The sequence below is a fragment of the Ctenopharyngodon idella genome, chromosome 11 (assembly GCF_019924925.1).
Source record: "Ctenopharyngodon idella isolate HZGC_01 chromosome 11, HZGC01, whole genome shotgun sequence".
Classification (NCBI taxonomy): domain Eukaryota; kingdom Metazoa; phylum Chordata; class Actinopteri; order Cypriniformes; family Xenocyprididae; genus Ctenopharyngodon; species Ctenopharyngodon idella.
The window spans coordinates 16,062,100-16,089,136 of NC_067230.1; the positions used below are offsets into that span (position 1 = coordinate 16,062,100).

General features: G+C 36.9%; 1 protein-coding gene across 2 annotated transcripts in view; it reads left to right on the forward strand.

Annotated features, from left to right (window-relative positions):
- Nucleotides 1-27,037, forward strand: part of iars1 (isoleucyl-tRNA synthetase 1) — a 69,132-nt gene that overhangs the window by 10,128 nt on the left and 31,967 nt on the right. For both annotated transcript variants that reach the window (XM_051912412.1, XM_051912413.1), the window contains exons 5-16: nt 407-489; nt 2,242-2,359; nt 2,460-2,607; nt 3,837-3,924; nt 8,714-8,774; nt 9,103-9,198; nt 11,856-11,978; nt 16,082-16,173; nt 19,985-20,083; nt 23,280-23,406; nt 26,407-26,480; nt 26,568-26,762. In XM_051912412.1, the coding sequence (XP_051768372.1) occupies nt 407-489; nt 2,242-2,359; nt 2,460-2,607; nt 3,837-3,924; nt 8,714-8,774; nt 9,103-9,198; nt 11,856-11,978; nt 16,082-16,173; nt 19,985-20,083; nt 23,280-23,406; nt 26,407-26,480; nt 26,568-26,762 (1,304 nt within the window). The remainder of the gene's footprint in view (nt 1-406; nt 490-2,241; nt 2,360-2,459; nt 2,608-3,836; nt 3,925-8,713; nt 8,775-9,102; nt 9,199-11,855; nt 11,979-16,081; nt 16,174-19,984; nt 20,084-23,279; nt 23,407-26,406; nt 26,481-26,567; nt 26,763-27,037) is intronic.

The following is a 27,037-nucleotide window of genomic DNA, read 5'->3' on the forward strand; positions in this document are numbered from 1 at the left end:
ATCTCAATTCGATCTGAAACTGATTAATTAGCATAAGTTATTACTCCACTACCTGCATGACATTATTAATAACAGTTCTATCTTATTGAACAGACATAGAAATGTGCAACAAAGTTAATACGGTTTCAGAAAACAGTTGTGATTAGCTAGTAAATTAACAAGTTATTGGTCCTCAAGTGTCTTTTAATCAGTTGTTATGGTGTCAAACATGTGACATATTTAATTGGAGGTTATCCATGAATACCAACTTCAGAAAAGTAGGAATATTGACTGCTGTTATTAGTTCTTTTGGACTCAAGAGCTGCGTGTGACAGGATGTTGATTTTTGAAGTGACCTATTCCTTCATTATTGCGAGTTTATCCTTAATAACCTTAATGTGTTTTTGATATGATTATGATTCACCAGTCATCCGTGAGGCGAATGGGCCGCTGGATTGACTTCAGGAACGACTATAAGACGCTGTACCCCTGGTTCATGGAGACCGTGTGGTAAGATTTCTGCTGATTGTTTCTCATGGGGACGTAAGGTCACTTCTACATCTACAGCTAGTTTTTTCCTCCCAGCACCTGCGTAAAAATTCCTGGTCGTTTATTTTTTGGCAAACACCAAGGTCTTGTGGTGATTTAATTGCTGTCCGAATCCACGAACGATAATTTTGAGTATATTAACATGCATTTTGACATTTTGACTAAGATGTAGTTAAAAAATAAAAACTGTACCAAAATCTCTCTTTATTTTTGTTGAAAAAAAGAGGAGACAAAATATTGCACGCCTCAACTACAAGCTTTCATGCTTGCGGTTGCCAGATGTCAAGCGTTTAAATCCCCCAATCAGAGCTTTTCTGTTAAAAGGATGCATTTTTTCTGCCTGGTATTTTATTTAATCTTTGCAATCTGGCAACCACATGCACGCGCTCTCTCTACACTGCGGAAGAAGTGCCAAAGTGCCTTATGGTTGCAGAATAAATGCACTTATGAAACCTCTGTGAGGCAATACTTTTAAATCTTTTATGCTGTTGTTTTAATAGAAAGCACATTAATGTAATTTGAAATTATGGGAATCGCTATTAGGAATTTCACTGTTATAATTTGAGGGAAGTTTTCAAAATGTAGAGAGTGTTAATTTATATGATAAACAGCCTATAATAAATCAGTACAGTAGATGAGGTAAAATAAATAAACCATGCGTATGAGTTGACATTCTCTTGATTTGTGATTATAGGTCAAAGTGCAATGATTCTGATGAAATGTAAAAACAACGATCATTGTGTTTATAATTTCGAGCAAAATAATAATTTTTACCATTATGCAGCATGACGAAAAGTTAACTACACCAAAATCCACAGACATTTAGTTGACTAAAACTTAACTAAATGAAAACAGGAGAGGTTGACTAAATATTATAATAACTAAAAAGTACATTTGACACAGGACTAAGACTAAATTAAAAAATAGCTGACAAGATTAACACTAATCCAAAGGTTGTTTTGTAAATGCATTTTGACCACCGCCAAGCACCATACAATATATTTTGTGCATGCAGTTTTTAAAAGGCCAATTATTATGGCATCAACAGGTATGCAATATAATTGTAAAATATATAAAATATACATTTATATAAATAGGGGCTTGTACAACTAATAAATTTATCACTGGACCAAGTTGCTTTCCTAATGTAAATAAGTTGCATTGAAATTCATCATTCAGAGAGATGAAACCATAGCTTATTATATCCAAATCTCATTAATATACAAATATTTAAATAAATGTTGAACATCTGACTGACCATGTGAGAATCTTCTTATTAGTAAACAGAAATAATAGGTTAACTTATTTTTGCTAATTATTAAAGTGATGTCCATCATTTGAAGAGATGAAATGCAAGACAGAAAATCATTTAAACCAATTTTCCTGTTATTAAATAGGATGTTTAAATAAATGTTTAACGTGACTGAGTTAATAAATAAACATCTGAATGCATGTTTTACCACTAAGCAGCCATATAAATGTGTTTTTACAGATGTCCACATGATAAACAATCACCGTTTCAGTGACTACAGCAAAAACTGTAAAATCATCTAGCCAGGCTGTAAAAATATGTGAGCTTTGTCTGGGTGGCTGGGTGATTTTTTTTTTTTTTTTTTTTTTTTTGGACAATTTTTATTGTATTTTTAGTTAACACTTGACATATAAATAAGATAAGCCAACTTTAAGGGTTGTTGTTGTGTTGTTGTGTTTCAGGTGGGTGTTTAAGCAGCTGTATGAGAAGGGTCTGGTGTACCGTGGGGTGAAGGTCATGCCGTTCTCCACCGCCTGCAACACGCCTCTGTCCAACTTCGAGGCCAATCAGAATTACAAGGTCAAGATGATGCTTGATTTCACTGATATTCTTGTCAAACCATCAACTCATCACTTGATCTTTGGTGCAGATGTTTAAAGTGCTTGACTTTGCTCAACAGGATGTGCAGGATCCGTCTGTGATCGTGAGCTTCCCTCTTCTGGAGGATGAGACGGTGAGTTTCATCGCATGGACCACCACACCATGGACCCTGCCCAGCAATCTGGCCCTCTGCGTCAGCCCCGACTTCAGCTACGTCAAGGTCAAAGGTACGGTTAATCTGTAGTTACGTGGAACCCAATTTTATTCTGTTTCGACTCACATTAATAACTGGATAATCATTACACTATATATGAAGAGTTGACAGATGTAAAAGTCAAATGAGATAATGATATTGAGCGAATGCACTCCGCACATAATATACGCTCATCAAACACTTTCACTTCAAATCCGCTAAATCCCTGTGTTGGCCCATTCAGAAATACTGGTTTATTTGTCAGCAAATGCCTCTAAGTCCACAGAAGAACCGATCGGAAGACACAAATCGAATCATATGATTTCAAGATGAATGACGTGTGCGTATGAGACGCTTTCAATTGCCAAGCTGCAAGTTTTTATCATGTTTTGTCACGTTACAGTGGCAATGACAGGATTTCGTGAGTAGCAAGTAAACACAACAGTGTTTCTTTTGCTGCTATGAAACTGAGAGAAACATTTGTGCCATCAGTTTGTAGTAACATTTGGTCAAAAGTTGACTTCCTGTCACGTGTGGGATGCTATGCTAACGGGTTCACGCTACTCTTTCACCTGATGCAGCGCTGCAGTTGATGTGAAACCTCAAATCAGGTCATTTAAAAAGAGCGTAGTCTGTAAAAAAAAAAAAAAAAGCTCTTTGTGGTCTTTTTATAGTGTGCGTGGCTTTGGATCTCCTCTAAAGATCCCTGAGTAAAAGCCTGACCCAGTTTGTGGTGAGGCTGCGGTGTCCTGCAGCGGCTGACAGGGGGCACTGTGAGCCCGTGGGTTCAGCAGCGCTGCTTCTGCTGCATGAGAGAGATGTGCTGAATACCAATGACACGTCAGGAGTCTCTGTGTCAGTGCTGCCCAATCATTTCCCAGCCTGCCCTGGGGAAGTGCCATCTTTTATTGATGCTCTCGCATTGTTTCTCTCTCCGCATGTATGTCGTAGTATCAGAGCGGTTTGAATGTCGCTTCGATCCTCATTTGAACCTGCTGAAATGACCTGGGCTGATCTGAGACGGCTGCGATTGACAGTCTCATATCTCTGTGACGCATCAACTGTGTTACTGTTGCATGCTATCTATATAAGACACAGCTGGCACATGTTACCCCAAACCATCTGGCACACTTTACCCCGCAGCGAGCATCCACTGCCAGTTCATCAGTGTTTTAATCACTGTGATGTGTTCTGTTGTCTTTTATCTTGCTGAAATCCAGTTTCATCTGTAGTGTGTCTCATGATCTGCTCTCTGTGTCTCAGATAACAGCTCACAGAAGATTTACATCATGATGGAGGCCAGACTTGTCGCTCTCTTCAAATCTGACACTGAATACACCATTCTGGACAAGTGAGTTTATTAGGACACACTCTGAGCCACGTGATGACATCACATCCTTGTTCAAAAAGAAATAATTCTCTTGGCCAGACTGAATGTGTAGTATATCACATGACGAGTGTGTGTGATGGGGGTCCTTAAAAAGACTTAAATTCAGTGTTATCGAATTTAAGGCCATAGAAAGTCTTGAATATCCTAAATGGTATAAGAAAGGTCTTTATTAATATTTCAAGAGGTCTTAAATTTAGGGACAGAAAAACAGGAATATTGTTATGGCTCATTGTGATTATTAAACTGCTGCACTTTTCAAAGTAAAAACACGATGCGTGTTCTACAGGTTCGTGCTATAGGAATGTAGTCTTCAGAAAAGTTTCAATGACATTTTCTTTTCATCTTATATCTGTATAATGCCTCAAAAAGTAGAGTTTATAAGCAGCAATGTCTTTGTTTACAGAGGTAACCAGAGCAACCGCTATATTTCTGCTGTTCCACAAGCGGCACTTGCTGTCAGAGAGCGAATTTGCATTTTCAATCAACGCATCTGATCTTCCGCTTTTGTTCAGACCAATGCGAAGATTGACATTTTTATGTAGCTTGTTAAAAGTTAACTGGCAGATAGATAAGAAACCTGGAATTATTTGATCTGTAAAATTGTTTAAATCATGTTTATTTACAGTCATTTTGCACTGCAGTTTAGTATTTTACCATAGACATTGCCATACCCCACCCATACAGTTTTCATTTTATTTCTGAATTTCTTAAAAAGGTCTTAAAATACATTTGATTTTAAATGTCTGGTTGTGTGTTTGTGTGATTCTGTGTGTGTGTGTGTGTGTGTGTGTGTGTGTGTGTCTGATTGTGTTTGTGTGATTGTGTGTGTGATTTGTGTGTTTGTGTGGGTGTGATTGTATGTGTTTGTGTGTGATTGATTGTGTTTGTGTGTGATTGATTGTGTGTGTGTGTGTGTGTGATTATGTGTGCGTGTTCTCTGAGCAGTATGTGGTGTGGTGGGCTGATAACAGTAAGCTGAGGTATTGTGGGATTAGTCCTGAGCCGAACTGCTATTATTGATTAATATCTCTCTGCTTTTGATTAATGTTCTTCATGAGGTGATGCTGTGACTGGAATAAGAAGCACAAGTAGAGTTATTCTTTTTCTAACTTCACTTTGTTTCACTATGGGAATCGCTTTGAGCGTGACCAACTACGGAAGCTCCAGTGACATCACGTCTGTCTTTGACAGACAGGTCAACCTGTGATCAAGCTCCGCCCCCAGCTTTATCAACCCCTATCAAAATCATTCATGCTTTCTTCCCGTGAGGGACTACAAGCGCTCTCTCAGCACAATTTTTTGCTGATTTCGCAACTGTTCATCAGGCGGACGTCATTGCATCACACCACCGAAGGCGACATCAGTTGGATTGGATTGTGTTGAGTGACTTCACAAAATTCTGAATACTGTCCGTGTCAAGGCGAGCTATTCTGTTCAGACTATTGCATATTAAATTACCACAGTAGGAACTTCTGTGGTGTCAAGTCAACTTCAGGCATTAAGGCGAGGGCTAGCTATCTTATGAGAACCAATAGAGTAATGTGTTGTGACGAGTCTTGGGATTACTCTTTTACTCCTCAGACATTATGTTGACCGTCCTTACTCCCACCAAAGGGAATGAGTCGAAGAGCAGGGAGGTTGCATCCCGCCTGTGTCCACTGTCATGTGGACCATATCGGGCAGGGACCTTCACCCAATGTGCTCATATGTACGGGGCCAAAACTCAGTCAAACATCGCTTGCGGATCCACAAACATGCGTCCACTGTGCGTCAATGCCGGTGAAAATTTTGGAAAGAAGGCTGAGAGTGAATGTGGCTAGTCTCACGTAGCCAGACCTTCGGACCGATGGCAGAAGGTCTGGACTCCATCGCAGGTTTCATTGGCCAAAAAAACGCCCAAGAGGACATTTGACTGACATGTTCACAGATCATTTTGTTCCATATTGTTCATGTTTAGAGTAGGGCTGGGACATTGCATTTATTATCGATTCACGATACAATGAATCTGGAATGATTCTGATATTTTCCGATGTATTGCGATTCTCTCTCGAATCGATTCTGAGCTTAGTTTTTAACAGCAGATGGCACTACATGCTTTAGAAACACAAGTACTCTGCTTGCTTCCAATTCCTTACATACACCACTTAAACCTAAAATAGTCATTCATAAAGTTCGAAAAGGTTGAAGCGAATTACAAGGGTGTTCGCGTTCTGAGCCGAGGTGCAGGTATATTTAACCACTTACATAACTCAGCTGAATGCACGATTGCTCTCCAGCACTCTTCTTCATGAGCATTTGAGTGTGTGGTTAAAAACTAGCCTAGAGCACCATCTACTGTTAAAGCTAAGCTTAGAATCGATTTGAGAGAGAAAATATCATGATCGATCCAGATTCATTGTATTGAGAATCGATGTATTGTCCCAGCCCTAGTTTAGGGGCGTGAAAATGTAAAGTCAATGTCCCTACAATAACAGACCGGCATGCATCTAAAAAATTATTAATTCCAGAACATTGTGCAAGTTTATTGCAACACTGGAGCCGCAAACTTAACATACTGTTGAAAATCATTTAGTTGATGCTGGTGTTAGTCGGTGTGACCTTTTTATAGTACACCTTTTAATCCTAAGATTATTCAGGTAGGGTAAGGTTAGTCAAATCTAGCCTAAACCATGAAGTACTCACCCGCCCGTAGGTTGAAGTCCTTCAGGAATGATGTAGAAGACTACCTTGTGGTTGTTCTTTTATTGAGGCTCAGTTTGTAGTTATAAAGAAAGTCTCACGGAAGGCAGTCGTAACAATAAAATATTTCTTTTATTGCTTACAATACAAAGCAGTTAATGCAAAATAAAATAAAATAAAACTTAAATCAGCTTAAGCTAAAAAGCTCTATAACCTAGCTTTATCCAGCAATATTGGAGATGCTGTTAAGTGCCCCTCTTTAGGGTATCAGGTGTCCTACACTTAATGTAGGCAGCATCTGAGGAGGCCTTTTTCAGACTTTTATACTACTTTTTGGGAAATTCCAACTTCATATTAGTCATTAATTGATCAATGCCTTGTATGATCCAATCTTCCTGTTGTAGGCGTATCAGTCTCTGTATCTCTTGCTTACTGAACCAGATGTCCTTCGCTGTTGTCTTCTTCTAGCACTCTTCCTCTTGTTCATTGAAGTCTTCGTCTGGCTCACCTCCGCTCGAGGTTGCAGCATGCTCTCTTCATCCTTATTGTTAACCTTTGTGGTTGGTTACAAACATCAAACTCAAAAACTTTCACAACTGTTACTTTGTCATCTTATCTTACAACAAACAAAGGAAGTATTGCAGTTACTTAATTTCATAATCATTCAAGCATATATGGCCTTACCTCAAAAGCAAGTAAATAACAACATTGAAACAGGTAAATATCAATATCAATATCAATTTCCAAAACACTGGTAAGCTGTCATTGTCACAGTTGTAAATACGACAGCGTCCTTTTTCCATGAGGGGGTTTGGCATCACAGCGGCTTTGTAGAATTCAACCAATCAGATGATGACTTCGAAACTCCTGAAGTGTTTCTAATTTTGTGTGCCATATGCATCAGGCGTTCAGCCAACAGTCCATTGGCGTAATGTCTGAGGCTAACCAACAAGACCCATGTCCAGTAGTCCACTGTATCAAAGTTTGCTTTGGCAAGCTGTTTCAAACTCCCAAAAACGAACTCCAAACTAACTTCGTTTTGGCCTGATTTTGTTCGAAATAACATCATCAGTTCGTTCTTCGATTTCACTTAATGTATATTAGGGCCTTAATTGTTATGTATAGCATAGGTTGTGCCATCCGGTAGTGGTCTGTATCTCCCATAGTGAAACACATTAAAGTTAGAAAAAGAACAAGTAGGGCTGGGACATTGCATTTATTATTAAAGTTTAAACAGATTAAAGTTAGAAAAAGAACAATGGGTTACTTAACGTAATCCCGGGTTCTTTGATAACAGAGTGAATCAAAGAACCTGGATTACGTTAAGTAATCCATCGATTTTACTGCACTTCTTGATGATTGTGTAAAAACAATTCATTCATTTACTCACCCTCATGTTGTTCCAAACCTGTATGACTTTTTCTTCATGTTCTTTCATCTGTTGAACACAAAAGCAGAAATTATGAAGACTCTGCTAGTCGCTCTTTTCCATGCAATTACAGTCAATGAGGACTTAGGCTTCCACTGTCATTAAAAACTCTTGGACTTCCGAAATCAATATAATAGCTTTTTTTGAAAAAGATTTGACTCAAAAGAAGAGATTTGAAGGATAAGAAGATTTTATAGAGAAGAATCATGTGTTAGGATACTTTTGTGGTGCTCTTGTGTCTTTTTTGAAGCTTAATAGCTTCATTCCACTTCTGCTTTCATTATATTGGTAAGAGCAGTGTGCATGTTCTACACAGTTTCTCCTTTTGTGCTCCACAGAAGAAAAGTTTACAGGTTTGAAGCAACATCTGGATTAAATGATGACTAACTAAATTGTGAACTTGAACAGACAATGGACAATGTGTGTGAGACATAAGTTCTGTTCACAACTTGAGTAACAGTGTGAATTAAATTCCCACCTGTTTTTCTGTATTGATCAATCAAAGACCCTTGTAAGTGTTCATATTCCAAAAGGTCAAGGAGAGTTTTGCTGCAATGGCCTTATGTTTCAGTTATTTCAGTAATTCTCTAAATGATGTGCTGTTGTGGTTCAGTGTTGATAAAGTGTGTTTTTGTCTTATAGATTTCCTGGCAAGAGCCTTAAGGGCAAAAAATACAAGCCTCTTTTTGAGTACTTCATCAAGGTAAACCATGTAATGCTGTGTCACTGCACTGACCATTTCATACTCTTGTTTCTATTTAAAGGGAACATAGATTGAGGAAATACTGACAGAATGTTTTTGTTTGTTTGTTTGTTTTTTGGGGGTGAACAGTTTTATATTATAATAAAGTTTCTGACCATAAGTATTGCTCTCTTTTGCTCTGATGTTTTAATCCATACATCCTGGGTGAAGTTGCATCAAACCCACTCCAACCGTGGTCATTAGTCAGGACAAAATGGCACAAGACTTTCTGTTTAAAGCTCTGCATCTGTCAAATGTGATCTTGATGAATGCTTGTTTTTCATCCCAGTGTAAGGAGAATGGGGCGTTCTCTGTGGTGGTTGATAACTACGTGCGTGATGATGACGGAACTGGAGTGGTCCATCAGGCCCCGTACTTTGGAGCTGTAAGTCACATCTACATTGTGCTTGCATTAAATTGTGTCCTTCAGGGATTGTGGGTAACACCGTGTCCTAACCAGACGCAATGATATAAGATTCCAGCAACAAGCAATTTGTCTGTCCACACCAGACACGACACGACTACGAGATGCAGCAAAATCAGAAGAGTGTGTGGGCAGAGTCTCTCTGCAAGCGCACTGCACTCACAAACAAATCAATCAAAAACCACAGCCAATCAGAAGAGCGTGTGGGCGGAGTCTCTCTGCAAGCGCACGGCTCTCGCAATGAAATCGATAAACAATCATAATGTTCATAAATATTGCACCATTGTAACATGATTAAAAATACATTCTGAGTGACTCAAACGGTGTGTATTCTATGACAAAGATTGTTTCAATGTTCGTGTTTCCTTTCATTTATTTTCAAAATCTGAGATGAATTATCCATTGTCGCTTTCAGCACGGCTATAAAGGTCACACAAAATGTCTCACATTAGATGCTTTTAACATTAAAAGCGTATCGCGCATCGCGGTTAGGACACGGTGTAATGTTGCTTATTGAGCAGTGGCGTGAAAATAACAGAATGCTCTACAATGGCTATGGTAAATTGAGTTTGAATAATTACAATTATCAATAATAATAATTTGCCTCTAAAGTTCTGCATTTCATATGATTCTTTTTTTTTTACATCATCTGTCCATGTGCAGTTGAAATTAGTGAATTCACGTTTCATTCCCAACAGAGCTGTGAAAAAAAAAAAAAAAAAAAAAAGTGTTTTCATTTCAATTTTATTTCATTTGTATGAAACCCAAAAAGCAGTTCCGAGATGTTCTTGAACAGTTCCTGTCAGGACAGCGACTAAAGAAAGTTTTAAGGTCATTAAATAAACCTTAAAGCACAGCTGAAGCGGTTTATTAAAAAGAGTGGCAGGAGGAAGTCTTTGCTGAGAAACTCATATCACATTTTGCCCAAAGGCGTGTGAGCATCTCAAGCACGATTCCATCTGACGAGACCAAAGTGAACCCTGGTCCTCCTCATCTCTGTGCTGAATGCTTGATGCGAACCAGCATCACCTTGAGGTTCTTCTCTGTGCCAGAGACAAACAGATGATGCTAAAAATAGAAAAATCCTACAGGAAGAGCTACTGTTATGCACATGAGCTCAGAGACTTGAAATGATTCATTATAGGAGAACAACCAGAACATACAGTAAAGGACACAGAAATGTCCTGGAGTGCTCAGACAACATCTGTGCTGTAAATCACTATCACTGGTCAAACCTACAGGATTAAAGTGAATTGTGTGCGTCATCCTGCAGTGTTTGTGCTCCAGATGATTCCTCAAATCATGTTTCTTATTGAGGAGAGGTGTGTTATTAATATATTTATTAGGGCTGCACAATATATAACGTTTTAGCATCAGTATCGCGCGCATCCGCAATAGTCGCATCACAGGATGTGCGATGTCTAGTATAGGGAAATCCAAACGGAGCAGACACCACGGTTCAAAACACACCTGATTTGGATCACAGTGCAAAACTCAAAGTTTGACCTTCATACAATGAAAGTTTATCATTTGAACTTGTTTTAGGTCCTGTCAGTTTAAACATTAAAGCGATTTTAAACCATTTGAGCGCACGAAGATGCGAAAGAGAACTCAATTCTGAACGTGCGGCTGTTTTCTGAGCCGCGCAGACGCACGTGAACACCGAATGCCGTTCTCTTCCACGTCTATTTGTGCCTGAACGAACACATACATGCAAAAAAACTGTCAAAAATGCACGTAAAACATCGAGTTATCTCGTATCAACTTCCAAACACAAATGAAGATATTTTTATGAAATCTGAGAGATTTCTGTTCCTCCATTTAAAGTTCATTACTCTAAAACTTAAGATCCAAAAAATGTCTTCGTAAAAATAATCAATCGAGTGGTCTAATCCAAATCGAAGTCTTCTGAAGAGAAACTATGGCTTTATATGATGAACAGATTTACATCTGTAGTAAACACGGACGTTCACATGCTTGCGTGATGCGCGAAAACAACATGAAAGTGAGTAAATGCAGAATTTAGATTTTATAATGTTGAATATAATGTATAATGATGCAATAGGGGAATATTTGTGGGTGCTGATAATAAAATAATAATAATATTTTAATAATAGTAAAGTAATAATAACATTTAATTTATAACTATTGCGATAGTTTAGTATCGTGACACAAGTTTATCGTTACACCCCTACTAATTGATACAGACAGATTAGCATCTGCATAGCATAGCCTAGCAATCATTAAAATTATAAATAATACCCTTACAACTACACAAACACTCTGGCAACCCTCGAGAACACCTTAGCAACACCTGGGCGAACACTCACATTGTGCTCAGTGTTTTGTTTTAGCCATTCATCATTGTGTGTTGACTTGTGGATAGTGACACACAGCTGATGTCCTCAGGTTGTCTTGCGTATTAGTACTTCATGTACTTTGAGCAGGATCATATCGTTCTCTTAGATGTTTGTTTTTCCCAGGCTGTCCCCTGTTGCTAGCACAACGCGAGTGTGTTCTGTCATCGAGTCACGGGAAACACTCTCATTGTGCTCTCATGTTCTCAGAATCACAGTCCCCGTGTGTTGAACTTCACAGAAAGTTTCCTCTGTCTGCAGGATGATTACCGCGTCTGCATGGACTATAAGATCATCCAGAGAGACTCGGCTCCCATCTGCCCTGTGGACTCATCCGGTGTGTTCACTTCAGAGGTCACTCACTTCGCTGGTCAGTACGTGAAGGTACGGATGATTTTCACTTCTCTAAGAAACACAAGACACTCGTGTTTGCTGTCTGATGAGATGCCTGACAAAAACGGAAGCTCATCAGAGGCCTGGCATATGAAGCACTCCACTCACAGTTTATTCCCATATAGAGTTTGATTTTAGCATGCTGTTAGCATGTTGATGGTCATTTTGACAAACAGATATTGATTTTTAAGGCCCAAGAATCAATCATTTAGTCTGTGCAATGCGTGATCAAACTTCATTAAACATTATCTGTAATGTGACAAGCTTTGTGCTTTGATACTTTTGACATGTAACAACCTTAGCTATCAAATTCTGTTAATTTTATAATGAAATTAAAGCAATAAATGTGGTTTTGCAGCTCTTTAACCCTTTAAGCCCAAAGTACACCACCCCTCGTGAAAAAAATGTATAATCAAACTACTAAGCAGTCACTGACGGGAATAACAGAAAATAGGTATCATTTTAAAGTTTAGAAACTCAGCTTTTTATTGCATCCAAGTAGTAGTCCCTCCAAACTGGAGTGTACCGCATGCGGGCACCACCTAGCTATGAAAAAATTAAAAAAATTTTGTAATATATACTGCAATGTGTCTAAAACATCATACAGCTCAGATAGTTATGTGTCATATGAAAGGTCTCACGGAGTAGAATACAACAAGCATAATTGTTTTGACTAAACTTGAGTGAGTTTTTGTATGTGAAGCCCTGCAAGACCCATATGTAAATAATATACCGATGTGGCAGTTGTCACGTTTTTGCTTGTAACTTAATGAAACATGATCTGATTGTGGAAAATGAGTCCAAAGTCAACATAGTCCAATGCGTCAATCATGAGATATTCCTCACGGAGTTACGACACATAAAACCCCACAGGTGCCAACTAAAATCAGATGTAGCTTTCACATGGCGTTTTCACTTATAACTTCATAAAACAGGCATAGATCGTAGAAAATGGCACATCATCACTTACAGTGGATGCTCCCGATTTGAAATGAGTCCAAAATCAACAATCCATTGCGTCAATCACAAGATATTCCTCATGGAGGAACGATTTTAAAAATGCCTATTAGGGGGGTGTCAAGGGCTAAACAAAAAGGCTACTTTGGTTGCAAATGGTGTAACTTTTGATTACTTCATTCTATCACCATAAAATTGATCCAGATGCAGCTCGCATGTATGAGAACTTCTCCAAAAAAAGAATTGTCCTCCTACATTATTTCCTTCCTGAGTTATTGCATGTCAAATAAGAAAGATTTGTAAAATTATAATTTAAAATTATATTTTTTTTTGTATTTTATCAGCAGTTTCTGAGCATGAGAACGTCCAAATGTAATCAATTTTTTTTTTTTTTCTAAAAACTTAAAAAGTTTTCTATCAAATGATAGAAAAGCATTGACTCTCTTTGCTATAGTTTTGGAGTTATGAGTTTATGAATCGTGAAATTTGTCAATACCCAGCCCTATTGTTAACTGTTCGTCTCTGAGCAACACAGCGTTACTGAATGATTCTGCATTTTTGAACAAATTGGTTGAGTGAATGATTCAATGATCCATTCTTAAAGACAGCCACTTGCTTAGTTTCTAAATGAATGAGTGTTTTTGAACATATGCAAGGCCAGTCTGCCAGTCACATTCAGATCATTCCGGTTTTCATAATCCAATTAACAACCGTTTGTTTCTTGGTCAGTAGCCATTACGCTCAGAAATGTGTCAGTTATATAAAATGGTAAAGTAGGTTGCAGCTTCAGTTTCATGCTGACTTTGACAAATGCTAGTGGTGCAGAGCTGCTGTCGAACTCGTCTCTGCCAGTGAACTGTTCAGCTGATGAGGCTTGTATGTGCAGTCCAGCACTCAGAAGAGCAGTTGAGCTCCACACAAATGAAAATGTACTTTGAGGAAACTCCTTGTCTCCAGCGTAATGTTCAGCGAGTGTGGAGGTGTGATTGGGTGACAGAGGGACTATAGGACCGCTGATGTCAGCAGTTTAACCCAGCAGCAGACGACTGGCAGAGAAACTCAGCTCTGTTTCCTGAGAATAACTTTCATCATAGTTCTGCTCTGTCATTTTGTATTTCGGCACTCATAGTCGGTTTCTCTTGCCTAAGCGCTCATTACTGTGCTCGCACATCCCAGCTGTGTCTTTGAATTAGAGCCGGTAGAGATGGACTCTTTGACAGTTTGATACATTTACTTTGGGAATATTGAATCAGGGTGCAAAATACTGCTGGGTTTGCTAATTAACACTTGAACCCTGTCAGTTTTAGGGTCTGATGCCTTATGTAGGTTATGCAAAACAATAGTTCACCCAGAAATAACTATCAATGTTATGTCATCTTTTACGCCCTCATGTCACCCCAAACTAAGGCGCTGTCAACAGGGCTGAAACACTAAATTAGAGATTTTTTTCATAATACATAAATATTTCCAAAATTTGGATTGAATTTGTTTTCGGAGATGTGAGCTCCAGGCCATCAGCAGCCGTTCAGCGCTCGTGTACCCGAGAACAGCTTTATTTTGGCCAGTCCTTCGGGAATTTGCCGCTGGCTCTTATGTAGATAGTGTCTAAACATGAGATAAAATTAATTTTGGGTATATCAAACAGGCAATATTTGGTCTTATTAATCTATTACTTATTCCAGGACAATTTGAAAAAAATGGAAAAAGTAAAAATTCATAAATTAATATTTTTATTTAACTGAAATCCTGTACTATAACTAGAGCTGCTTTTGTACTTTTGACTGAACTGTTTGCTTGTTTATTTTCTTTTGCACAAACTTATTATACTTTTATAATGGCTAATATAAATGTTTATTTAAATATTGTTTTTCAGTAAATATATATTTTTTTATATAAATAACATGCCGCATTTGGTATTGAGAAAGGGTCAGTTAGTGATTTGTGGTTTTGACTTCAGTGAAAGTTACATTATTGTGCCATTAGATGGCAGCAAAGACTTTCAATATGAGTGAGTCAGTAGCAAAGACTTTTATATTGAAATTGACTGAAACAAGGTTGCAAACAAGGCTGTTATTTTTACTTTAAACAACACTTTATAAGATGCAACTTAAAGCGCTGTCATGGGAAATCCCTTTAACTGTTAAAAGGACAAAGACAAAGATATCAAAGTCAAGTTTATTTCTAAAGCACATTTAAAACAAAAGAAGTTGACCAAAGTGTAATTTTTTTTTTTCTATAATAACTTTGATAACAGGGTTGAACAGTTGAGCTTGATGGATATAGTTCACAGTTTGTGTAAAAATACATAGACATATATATAATTCACAAATAATTACAAATACATAGTAAAGGCAATTATACTGCAATTTGTGTAAAAATACATACATGCATATATATATATATATATATATATATATATATATATATATATATATATATATATATATATATATATATAAATATATAAATTCAGAAATAATTACAAATACATAATGGTACTTGACATGGTAAAGGCATTTGGCACATTTAAATTACCTATCTCAGGATTTGTGCTTTTAATGTGTTTAAAAATTGTCATGGGAATTCAACGTGAAGCCTTCATTAAATCTGCCGGATGGCTGATCGTTGGATGAAGACTGTTCCTGGTGATGTTAAATGAGTTATGAGTCTTGTAAACACTGGTTTGGTTTCACGTAGGACCTCACGGGTTAAAGTTTTCTCCAGGAGGAATAGGCCTACCCTTCAAAAGGCCTCACAGGTTAAGAAAAGGTTCCTAAAATCGATTATGCATGAGACAGGAAGCCAATTCAGCCCCGGTCTGCTGCAAGGGCACACTGGACATGTTTCCATTAAAGTGAATTAATATGACTTTTGTTGAAAGGCAGTCATTGAAACGTGCAGGAGCTGGGATGTGATTGGGCTCAAACAGAACAAACGTGTCATGCATTTGTACAGCTCCAGCGCTGGCGTTGAGCCCTGCTGCCGATAAAGACATAAAACGAGGCCTGTATCTGCAGAAGGGCTCGACGCCAGCGCTGCAGCTACAGAAATGCTTCATTCTTTAATTGTCACACCTTGTCCGGTTTTATCCACTGTGTGCTCTGAGACTTTGTTCTCTCTGTCCTCAATGCTTTCAGGATGCAGACAAAAACATCATCAAGTGGCTGAAGGAGAATGGGCGTCTGGTGAACTCCAGCTCTGTCAAGCACAACTACCCTTTCTGCTGGAGGTGAGTGCAGATGCATCAGGTGAATGCTTTCGTTTACTCTGCTCACATTAACCGTTATTCAGCTCATTTCTGCTGGTGAAATCCAGTTTACTGGTGAGCAGTTTTTCTAAAAGCCAAGAATATTCGTAATATACAGTAAATGTCGCATTGTATATTACGAATATCATTGGCTCTTTGACAATTTGTTTTTGATCCTCTTTTGTAAGTCGCTGTTAATAAAAACGTCTGTTAAATGCATAAATGTAAATGCAATGCATGCAATCAAGAATTTTGCATAAGGGGGGAAAATAGGGCTGGGTTAAAAATATAGATTTCTCGATTTTAATCAATTCTCCTTTTGATAAACCGATAGTGATTTTAAATCCCAAGATTCAATCTTATTCTGTGCTGTTTTCAGTTGATGAATGAACAAAGGTTCACTAAGCGTAATTTGCCTGCCATCCAATAATCACAGTACGCTTTGTGCTTTGATACTTTGGTATTTTGAAAAGTTTCAGCTTTCAAATTCTGTCAGTTTTATAGTGAGATTCAAGCAATAAATTTTAATGTGTGGTGGCAGATCGCTGTAGCGTCTCAGTTGAACCTATCATCTCTTTCTCTTTACTTCTGCTTGCAGCAGCAAATAAACATGAATGAACATCAGAAGGAATGTTGAAAGATTCAGAACAACTGACTGAAATGAATCATGTCTCATGTAATCGATCAATCAGTGTTTCAACCGCAGGAAAGACGTCAATAAAACAGCTTGAACAATGTCACGTAACGTCACATCTACCACAGAAAAGCCATTCAATGACCATAAAACTCAATAGTTAGCTTGAAAAATAACTCTAGAGAGGAGCGTTTTGGTACATATATACACTATATTACATGTTCATAATATTTTTACTGAACCTGTCCTTTATTATTTAATGCATGTTTAAATAAATCCATCATAAAAATCTTCAAAAAACGATTTTAATCAATTCTCCTTATGATGAACCAATAGTGATTTTAAATCCCAAGATTCAATCTTTTATTCTGTGCTGTTTTCAGTTGATGAATGAACAAAGGTTCACTAAACGTAATTTGCCTGCCATCCAATAATCACAGTACGCTTTGTGCTTTGATACTTTGATATTTTGATAAGTTTCAGCTTTCAAATTCTGTCAGTTTTATAGTGAGATTCAAACAATAAATGTGTTTTTGTGTCTCTTTAATGTGTGACAGATCACTGTAGCGTCTCAGTTGAACCTATCATCTCTTCCTCTTTACTACTAGTTACAGCACCAAATAAACATGAATGAACATCAGAAGGAATGTTGAAAGATACAGAACAACTTACTGAAATGAATCGCATCTCATGTACTCTCAATTAGTGTTTCAACCGCGGAAATATGTCAATAAAACAGCTTGAGAACGATAATGTCACATAACGTCACAAAAGCCATTTAATGACCATAAAATCGACATTTAGCAAATAACTCGAAAAAATAACTCTAGAGAGTATTTTGATACATATATACACTATATTACGTTCATAATATTTTTACTGAACCTGTTCTTCAATATTTAAATGTATGTTTAAATAAATCCATTAATTTTTTTTTTAAAAATGAATTGGAGTAGAAACTTATTAAAATTATTTCATTAAAAAGTTATTATAAAAACTTCCTTATGCGTAATTTAAATATTTGTATACAAATCAGTTAATTTGAACCTTTAATATTATAGTAATGTACCGACTGACGGATTTCCTTGAATAGTTTACATCATTTCATTTTTTTTTTCTTGAGAAAATTATAAATGAATCAATATTGAAACAAAATCGGAAGTTAATCAAAATAGAATCGAATTGTGAAATCTGTGTCAGTACCCAGCCCTAGTGAAAAATGTTTACTATTTTAATGTACTTGTTCACCATCAGCTGTTTGGTTCTGCTGACCAAAAAAATCACTTAACATAAATCCAGAGAACCTGACTATTGTCAAAGGTTAAAAATATTGAGTTTTTTATTTTCTTTTTCGCCCAACCTTACCAACTAGCCCCTAAAAGTCAATGGCACCAACAGTTCAGTGACCTCTTCTGGATGGGGCAGAGTTAAATCGATAGCGTGGCCTATATAGAGGGGTGTCACAGGGCTGGAGCATTAGCATATGGTGCTCAATATCAGCCCTGCTGCTTCAGCACTTCACATGACCGTGAGTCTGCCGGCAGAGGTCACAGCGGCTCTACGGAGGCCTCCAGCCTCATTAACCCCTCTGAGGAAGGGAAACTCATGCAACGCTTACGCCATCAATAAATCACTCTCCTATTGACTCTTATGAGCTCTGCCCATCCTGTCACATTATGGATATTGAAGGGGTTTGTCCGTGTAAATGCACAGCAGATATTGATGGTCGATCAGGAGATTTTCAGAATGCTAATGCTGAGCAGCCTGAGTCTCACAGAGGTCAAACACGTTCCACATTTACTATCATAGACTGCTGGCAGAAAGACAACATAGCATGATATAGAAACCAGCAGAGAATGGAGGCCTTTTTCACTTTTAGCTCATCGTTCAGTAAAGGTCAACCAACAAAAGATAGTTGCATCTGGTCTTCATTGGTTAGCTGGTTAGCATAATACAACCTCTAACTCGAGGAAAAGCGAAATAGTGAATAAAACTGTTGATTGATCATTGCATTAATGGCCATAACAGTCAAATAATAATTCTAGTGACTGTAAAGTTAATCAATTTTTAAAACAATTGTTAGGTACACGTCAAAAGTAGTAGGGATGCATCAATCTGATATCTGGAATTGGTTTTGTCACTTTTTAAACTGTTCGGCTAGCGGTCAGACATGACCAGTGTTGGGTGTAATTAATTACTGAGTAATTACTGTAATTTAATTAAAAAGTAAGGGATTAGTCTTATTTAATTCTGATGTAATGCATTAAATACTGTATAGACTATGGAACTATTCTTTATAAGACAATAGTGGATTTAACATCAAAATTTGATGTTAAAATTTGTTTTTTATGTATCCTTCTCCCTTTAAACACTTTGAAAAATTCAAGAATAATTTATGCAGTTGTATATTGTTTATTTGAAATAATTAAAAGTGCAGTTTCATGTCTATCCCTGTATTGTTCAACTGGTCTAGGCTGATATGGGATTTATAAACTAATTTGTAATAAGTAATGCAATACTTTTTAGCGAGAGTAATTAGTACAGCAGTCTAATTACGCTGTTGAAGATGTAATTAGTAGCTAGTAATTAATAACTTTTTTAGAGTAACTTACCCAACACTGGACATGGCTAATTCAAATTCAGTTCTGTGTGCTAATCATAGTCATTACTGCACCGCTCCTAAAATAGAAACCAATGCACTTTTAGTTATTAACTCAAAGACTGTGTACTTTAATCCCTCATAAAAAAAAACTTGATAAAGCATTGAATAATTGAATCACAACAATGGTTCAATTTACTTAGTGATTAATTATTTACATTAAATACAATATCAGTTATTTTGTATTTTGGAAGACACTCAAAGCACAAGCAATTCATCATCCTATATTTATAATAAAATTATATTTTAATGGTTTAACTTTTTAAATAATTAATCATATAGAGGTTTCTTCATTATCATTGAAACACAGTGTCTTTATGGAGAAAAATGACAGATTTTTACTTCAAGTGCACTGCTCTTTAGGTTTCCCAAACAATTTTACCATGTCTTCCTGTCTGCAATTGCTTGTTAGTCGTGCCATATGAAACTGGCACAGAAGAGAGTATTTTAAAATGATAAAAATGCATCTTTAAATATTGAAAATAACCTTTCATTTGCAGGTCGGACACGCCGCTGATCTATAAAGCAGTGCCCAGCTGGTTTGTGAGGGTGGAGCACATGGTGGAGAAACTTCTGGACAACAACAGCAAATGCTACTGGTACAGTAAATCTGGCGTCTCTGTTCCAGTATATGACCTGCATGTATGATGCATGACTGGACAAACTTTCTCATCGAAGTTTGGTTGGTGTTTTCTCATATATTCTAATAGGATATTCAGTCTCTTGATCGTGTGTCATATAGTGCTTTGTGAGAACTGCATAGCAAGAGCTTGTCTGTTTCTAAAGTGCAGTTACAAACAAACATTTGAGTTAGTTTTGAGTGACTCATTGTTAAATAATTAAAAAAAAAGCCTATTTTTTTGTTCTGATTTTCTAAAAATACCCCTACTTTTTCAAACTCATCCTCACTAAATTTTTCCAGGTTTCATCTACAGTCCCAAAACTTTTTAAAGAGTTTTTGTCTGTCAGGTCTTTTGGCAGAAAGGACCCAAGGATTCATGTTGACTAATTATCCTGTATCTCCTGAATGCAAAGTTCAATTTGCACGAAACTTGGTACATTTTTAAAAGAGGATATTTTGAGGATACGCCCCAATTTTCGTCCAATTCTGCCTATAGTGAGCATTGTAACTCAGCAATTGTTTGATGAAGATAATGGAAATTCACCACACGCACATGACAGCTGTTTTCTGCTGTGGTCATTGTCTTGTTTTCCACCGTTTCTCGGACCCTGGTAATTGCCAGTTGCAACTATATTTGAAAGTGTTTTTGTAAAAGTGTCATCTTTAATGTATGCGCATAATCTACAGCCTCCTGCGTGAAACAATAACTAGACGAGACAGGCTGAATGTGGATGTTTAAGTGTACACTGGCAGCTGCTCAGTGCTCTTCTGAGACGCTGTGGTTTGGACCACAGCACAGGTGTTTGGCAGTATTTGTGTGTAGCAGGGCCGACCTGCTGTAATGTGACTGTCACATCACTCCTGAGTCACTGTACTGCACCGGACAGCAAAAAAAAGACCATGTTTGTGTTCCAGATAATGGCAGAAGAGTTCAGCAAGGTGCTTTTTGGTTTATGTGGTTTAGTGCACATAAACGGCATAATAAAATCACGTAATTCTATATGATTTAGATTGTTGAACTATTCTGTGTCCAGATCTGAGCTTTGTGATGGGTTGTGGCGATGCTGCAGGGTCTCTCTGTGGATTGTGTAATTATACTGTTCATAAAGCTCATCTTTATTGGAGCTGAAACAACATGAGGGTAACAGAAGAATAAATTACACAATTTTCATTTTTGGTGAACTATTCCTTTAACCCATTATTTCATCAAAGATGTTTTATTTTGCATCAGTCCCAAGAAGCCATACAGACTGAGGTTCGTTAGCACACCTATCCTGATTTGACCTCGGTTGCAGCATGTTAACAGTCTAACACGCATTTCTTCCGTTGGCTTATTAATGAGCTGTGGATGGTATCCTGCACATCCAGCCCATCACAGTGCCCTTAAATTCTACATTTAGTTCATAGATGAGAGAGCATAGGAGAAGAGAAAAATCATTAAATTGATATATTGGGTGTTGAGATGGAACTTAAATAGAAATGCCTCTTCCCGATGAGAATTGATGAAGTCAGTGGTGTCCTGATGAAAGCTTTCTCTCTGTGCTGTGTCTTGAAGAGGGGCAGCAGGACGATGCCCAGGAGGACATTTAACCTTCCTTTACTAAGGGATGGATTATTTCAAGTTGTTAGTTTTCTTTTTCAAGAAGAAATAGGATGATGATAATTTAAAAAGTCTGTCCTACTTGTGTGCCATGAAATCAGCTAGCATTAACCATTTATGCAGAAATTAGTTTTGCTTATGTTTACTGATTATGGCCCAAAGCTTTTATTTTGGTCCAATATCAATATAGTCTTAATGTAGTTGATCATAAAACTCTCACTGACAGATCTGCAAGGTTTTTCAAGGATGGTTTTAAATTGATTTAAATCAGGCATCAGGCAATCCAGCTTGGTTCCTTATGGTAATGACCTTTCAGCACTGTATCCTCTAATATTTTTATGTAGAGCCAAACACGCTTCATTTGAGCCATTTTCGTTCCATGCACATTGTTTCTCTCTCCCGCTAAAGACACTAAAGTGGCACATTTAAGAGCTGCAGATAAGCCATAAAATAGATTAATACTTTCGTTAAAACACTTCATAAATGCTGCAAATATAGTTATTTTTATCTGTCATACATATATGACACTGACGGTTCAAACCAGGTTCTACATTACCAGCATGTTAAGAGCATTTCATAACAAACAATGTTATAATTGGGAAAATTATTTGTAGATGGCAACGAAAGACAACTAAAACTTTGAAATGATTAGTTTGCTTTATTTTCTCTTATTTTTATTATGTACATTGTTTTTAGTAGATACTCATTTTAAGCAAAATATAAAAATGGAGGAAAACCCTGAACCATACAGTATCCTTTCTGTCACATGGCCTTCTGCCTCATATGTGTGTCCAAATGTAAAAAATAATAATAGCTTGATAAAACATCTGATCCTACGTTTTAATATATTTATATATAATTGGGCTTAACTGATGAAATATATATTTTAGAGATTGATAGACCGGACTTCTTGAAACTTTAATTGAATACTCCTGATCTAAACCCTACTTGGCAACAAAAATAGACATTTTTTTGTTGCTGTAGGTAATCAATCCTCAAAACAAAATTGCCATTTCTTGTGGAGTCCCTCAGGGTTCGATTTTAGGACCGCTGTTGTTGTTGTTTTTATGTTACATTCAGACATTGTTACCTTTACAACAATCATTTTCATAGCTATACAGATGGTGCACAGAACTCTGATCTGTAGATCAGAACTATGCTGGGCATACTTTGTATTAAAGCCATAACTAATGTAAATATGAGTCTGAACATTGAACATACCAGGCTGTAGTTTTAAGCATGAACCGTTAGACTGTCTTCTAGCATATCACCAGAATACAGTATGTAATTTCTCAGACATTCATGACCTAACAATAGGCAAAAACAAGCACCAACCAACGCCAACAGACAACGACAGGGTAACACACAGATTCGACAAAAACCCGGTAAGGTGTCTGTTGCAGTTGTTTGGTATGTGTCGGTGCAGTGTGAATCAGTCTTATAACGCAAAAGAGAACTCAATTTGTATTTGTGCCCTTAACGCTGAATGTTGCTGTGAAACTTTTTTTTTGGACATTTCTGCATCAGCCTTAGTAAAGTTAAGAGTGGTGTTTCTCTCTGTCTTTGTTCCCAGGGTACCTGAGTTTGTCAGGGAGAAGCGTTTTGGCAACTGGCTGAGGGACGCACGAGACTGGGCGATCTCTCGAAACCGCTACTGGGGGACGCCCATCCCTCTGTGGGTCAGCGATGACTATGAAGAGGTCAGTGATAGATCCAAGAGCACTTTAAAAATCTTAATTTTTCAGACTTTGAGTGATATTTCATATCTTGATTATGTGTTTGCTTGAAAATGGCCACTGTACATTCAAAATGTTTAATGCAAGAAAACAATTACAGTAAAACTCTAGTTTAAAACCAATCAAGTAAAACCAATCAAGGCATGTTTTCCACACTGCTTTTCAAATAACACAAGGCAGGGTTATTATCGTTAACTAAAACTATTAAAAACATTTCTGTTAATTGAAATAAAGCTCGAATAAAATATAATATAAATATTAGTTGAAAAACTTAAAAATGAGAAATGTTGCCTTGGCAATAAACTGAATTAACTTTAAGTTAAAGCAGTAAAATCATTAACCTGAAATAAATGAAAATTAACTAAAACTGAAATGAAAATAAACCTAAATAGCTATATATATATATATATATATGTAACACATAACGAAATGACTAAAAATAACATGAACAATAAGTATACAAATAAAAGCTAATTCAAAATATTAATAAAACTTACACAACTAAAATAAAAACTATAATAGCACTAACACAAGGAAAAACTATTTATTGATTGATTAAAATAATAATGCATAGTAATAAACAGCAGTATTGACCTACAGATATCGTTATTAAAACAATTTAATTTATGTGAACATTTGAATGATCATGGAAATTAAGCACAAGGATTGTAAATCTGACTTCTGACACTGTTTTTAAGAAACACTGGCAAATAAAAAGCACAAAATATCATGTTGATTTGTAAGACTGTGTCACTTAATTTGATATCAAGAGCAAATCATCGTGAATATTCCTCCAGTGCTGATTCCCATAAGCTCTGTGAAGTTTGAGGGTGTACGCTGCTGATTAGCTATCAATTATTTTGCCTCCTTCATTTGAATGTTCTTAGAAGGTTGACCGTCTTAAACATTGGTAATGGTCTTTAAGTGCTCTTATTAGCGTGTTTTTCTTAAAAGCTCAACTTGTGGAAAGTCAGAATTAGGTTGTTGGCGTCTTCGCCTGCTGAAACGAGCTATTCGAAAAGAAGGACAGCGACCTGCTTCCTGAAAATAGCATAATGAGTTGTTTCCCAGAGCGAGTCTCTGGAGTGCCACTGACTCCCCGAGCGGAGCGGAGCGGGGCCAGAAAGCGCAGCTCTCTTGCTCTCTGCCGAGGCGGCCGTATCTGGGCCGCATTACCTGAGACCAGCAGAAAACGGGGACAGCAGTCCAACCTCGCTGCTCACTTTTAGTAACACACTTTATGGTAAACTTCACTGCCCACCTGGTGGAAATCAAGGTTGTCCTGGTTTTTGACCAGTGTTAAGTTTGCACGAAAATGTGCAAATGTGTGCGTTACATAACATTAGACAAATTAGCCGTTTTATGTTGAAAAAATCCCACAGACTTCCTTTACAGTAGGCGAAATATGACTCTTTTATAGAGTCTTCTGACTACGGCCAGTAACCAACCACCTAGAAACCAACCTAGCAACTCCCTCAAATAGAAACCACTGATAATAACCTCTCAACACCCAGAGCACCCAAGAAACTGCCAAGAATACCCAAGTAACAGCCTTGCAAAGCTCTAAATGCCTTATAGATGCTCAAGCAACAACCTGGGGCCATTTGCATAAACACAGCCATTGTGTTAATACGGAGTCTTAAGAGCTAGTCTGACCAACTAGCAATTAGCCAAGGGGTAATCAGTCTTCCTTTCGGATTCAAATTAGTCCAGTCTACCTGTTTAAGTAAACAACATAACACTTAAAAAAGTGTTATGTTGATACCAACAGATACCAACATAATACTTAAAAAAAAAAAAAAGTTATGACTAATCTTAAAGTCATCTTAAAGTCAATGACCCTAAAATTCAAGATGTCAGGGCAAAAATGCCCCTGTGTGAGTTTTTGTCATAAATATCAAGATATAGTTAAGCAATATCACACGAGTGCTGTTTTTGTCCTGAATAGCACGAGTGCAAATGTGATAATTGATTTTTTTTTTTTTTTTTACAACAGTTAAATAAATAAGAAGTTAATATTGTGTTATATTTTAGGCACAGTATTGTCTGTTTTTGCTCAATTTTGCCTACAAAAATATTACATAATAAAATATTACAATATTATTTTGAACATCTAAAATTATACGTCTGTAAATTATATCATAAACTGCACATTTGAAAATAACATATCTGTACATTTATTAAATTTTTTTTATATTTTTACCTCTATTTTTCTACTACTGTATTATATTGCATTATTTAAATTTTTGTTTTCTTTTATTATTGTTATATTTAATTTCTACTTTGTAATTCCTATGTATTTCTGCACTGTTCTGTCTGTACTTTCTCCTGCACTGGGTGAACCAGTGATTCAATGGTCCATTCATAAAGAGAGCCATTTACTTCATTCCTGAATCAATCAGCTGTTTGAACGAATCAAATGAATGAATGACTGAATGACTTACTCATTTAGATATGTACCGACATCTACTGGCAGTTTTAGTTTCTTATTTAGAGTGTCTTTTTTTCTTATAAAAAAAAAAAAAAAAAAAATCATAAAAATTATATAATTTCATACATTATTTCATATTTCCATATTAATAAAAAAAACATTAAAGGTATAGTTCAAAAAAAAAAAAAAAAAAATTACTCTCCCTCATGGCCATTAAAGCCTAAAAGTTTGTGTAATAAATTTTGTTGAATAAAATAAAAAATATATTTTTAAAGCCATTTTTGGTAAAGCCTATTTGATGCTTTTCTCATTTAACACAATAATGGCTTTAAACTGTTTGTTGTTTCACCTCATTATACATCATTAATTTGTTGACTACACACTGCTTCGTTATGAATAAAGACACAACAGAAAAACAAATGCATACCAAATTATATATATAATAATAATAATAATATATGCACACTACCGGTCAAAAGTTTGGAAGAATTAAGATACAGGTGAGGTTCTTCTTCGTTTGCTCTTGTGTTTAGGTGGTGTGTGTGGGATCCATGGCTGAGCTGGAGGAACTGACAGGAATTAAAGTATCTGATCTTCACAGGGAGAGGTTAGACACAAACACACCCGACCCTCAAACCTGTGCGCTGCTGTGTTTCTGCTGAGCTTTACCTGTGTTGATGTGTGTGTTCGGCAGCATTGACAATCTGACCATCCCGTCTCGCTGTGGGAAGGGCCAGCTCAAGAGGGTCTCGGAGGTCTTTGACTGCTGGTTCGAGAGTGGCAGTATGCCCTACGCACAGGTGCACTACCCGTTTGAGAACAGGCGGGAGTTTGAGGACGCCTTCCCGGCCGATTTCATCGCTGAGGGCATCGACCAGACCAGAGGATGGTGAGAAACCCTTCATGACTGTTCAGATGGATAGTGTGAGATGAATATCTCTGTAGGCTAGTTTGACGAACTCATGTGTCATTTATTGAATGAACACAAAATAAGACTTGATCTGACAACGTAATACTCACCGACAGCAGGTTACACCAACAACAACCAAGTAACAATGCAAACACAATGACTTAAAAACAAGAATATGGGGATCACATGACACAAGCAACCAATGAACAGACAGAACTAATGAAACAAGAACCAATGAGAACATGACATGTTAA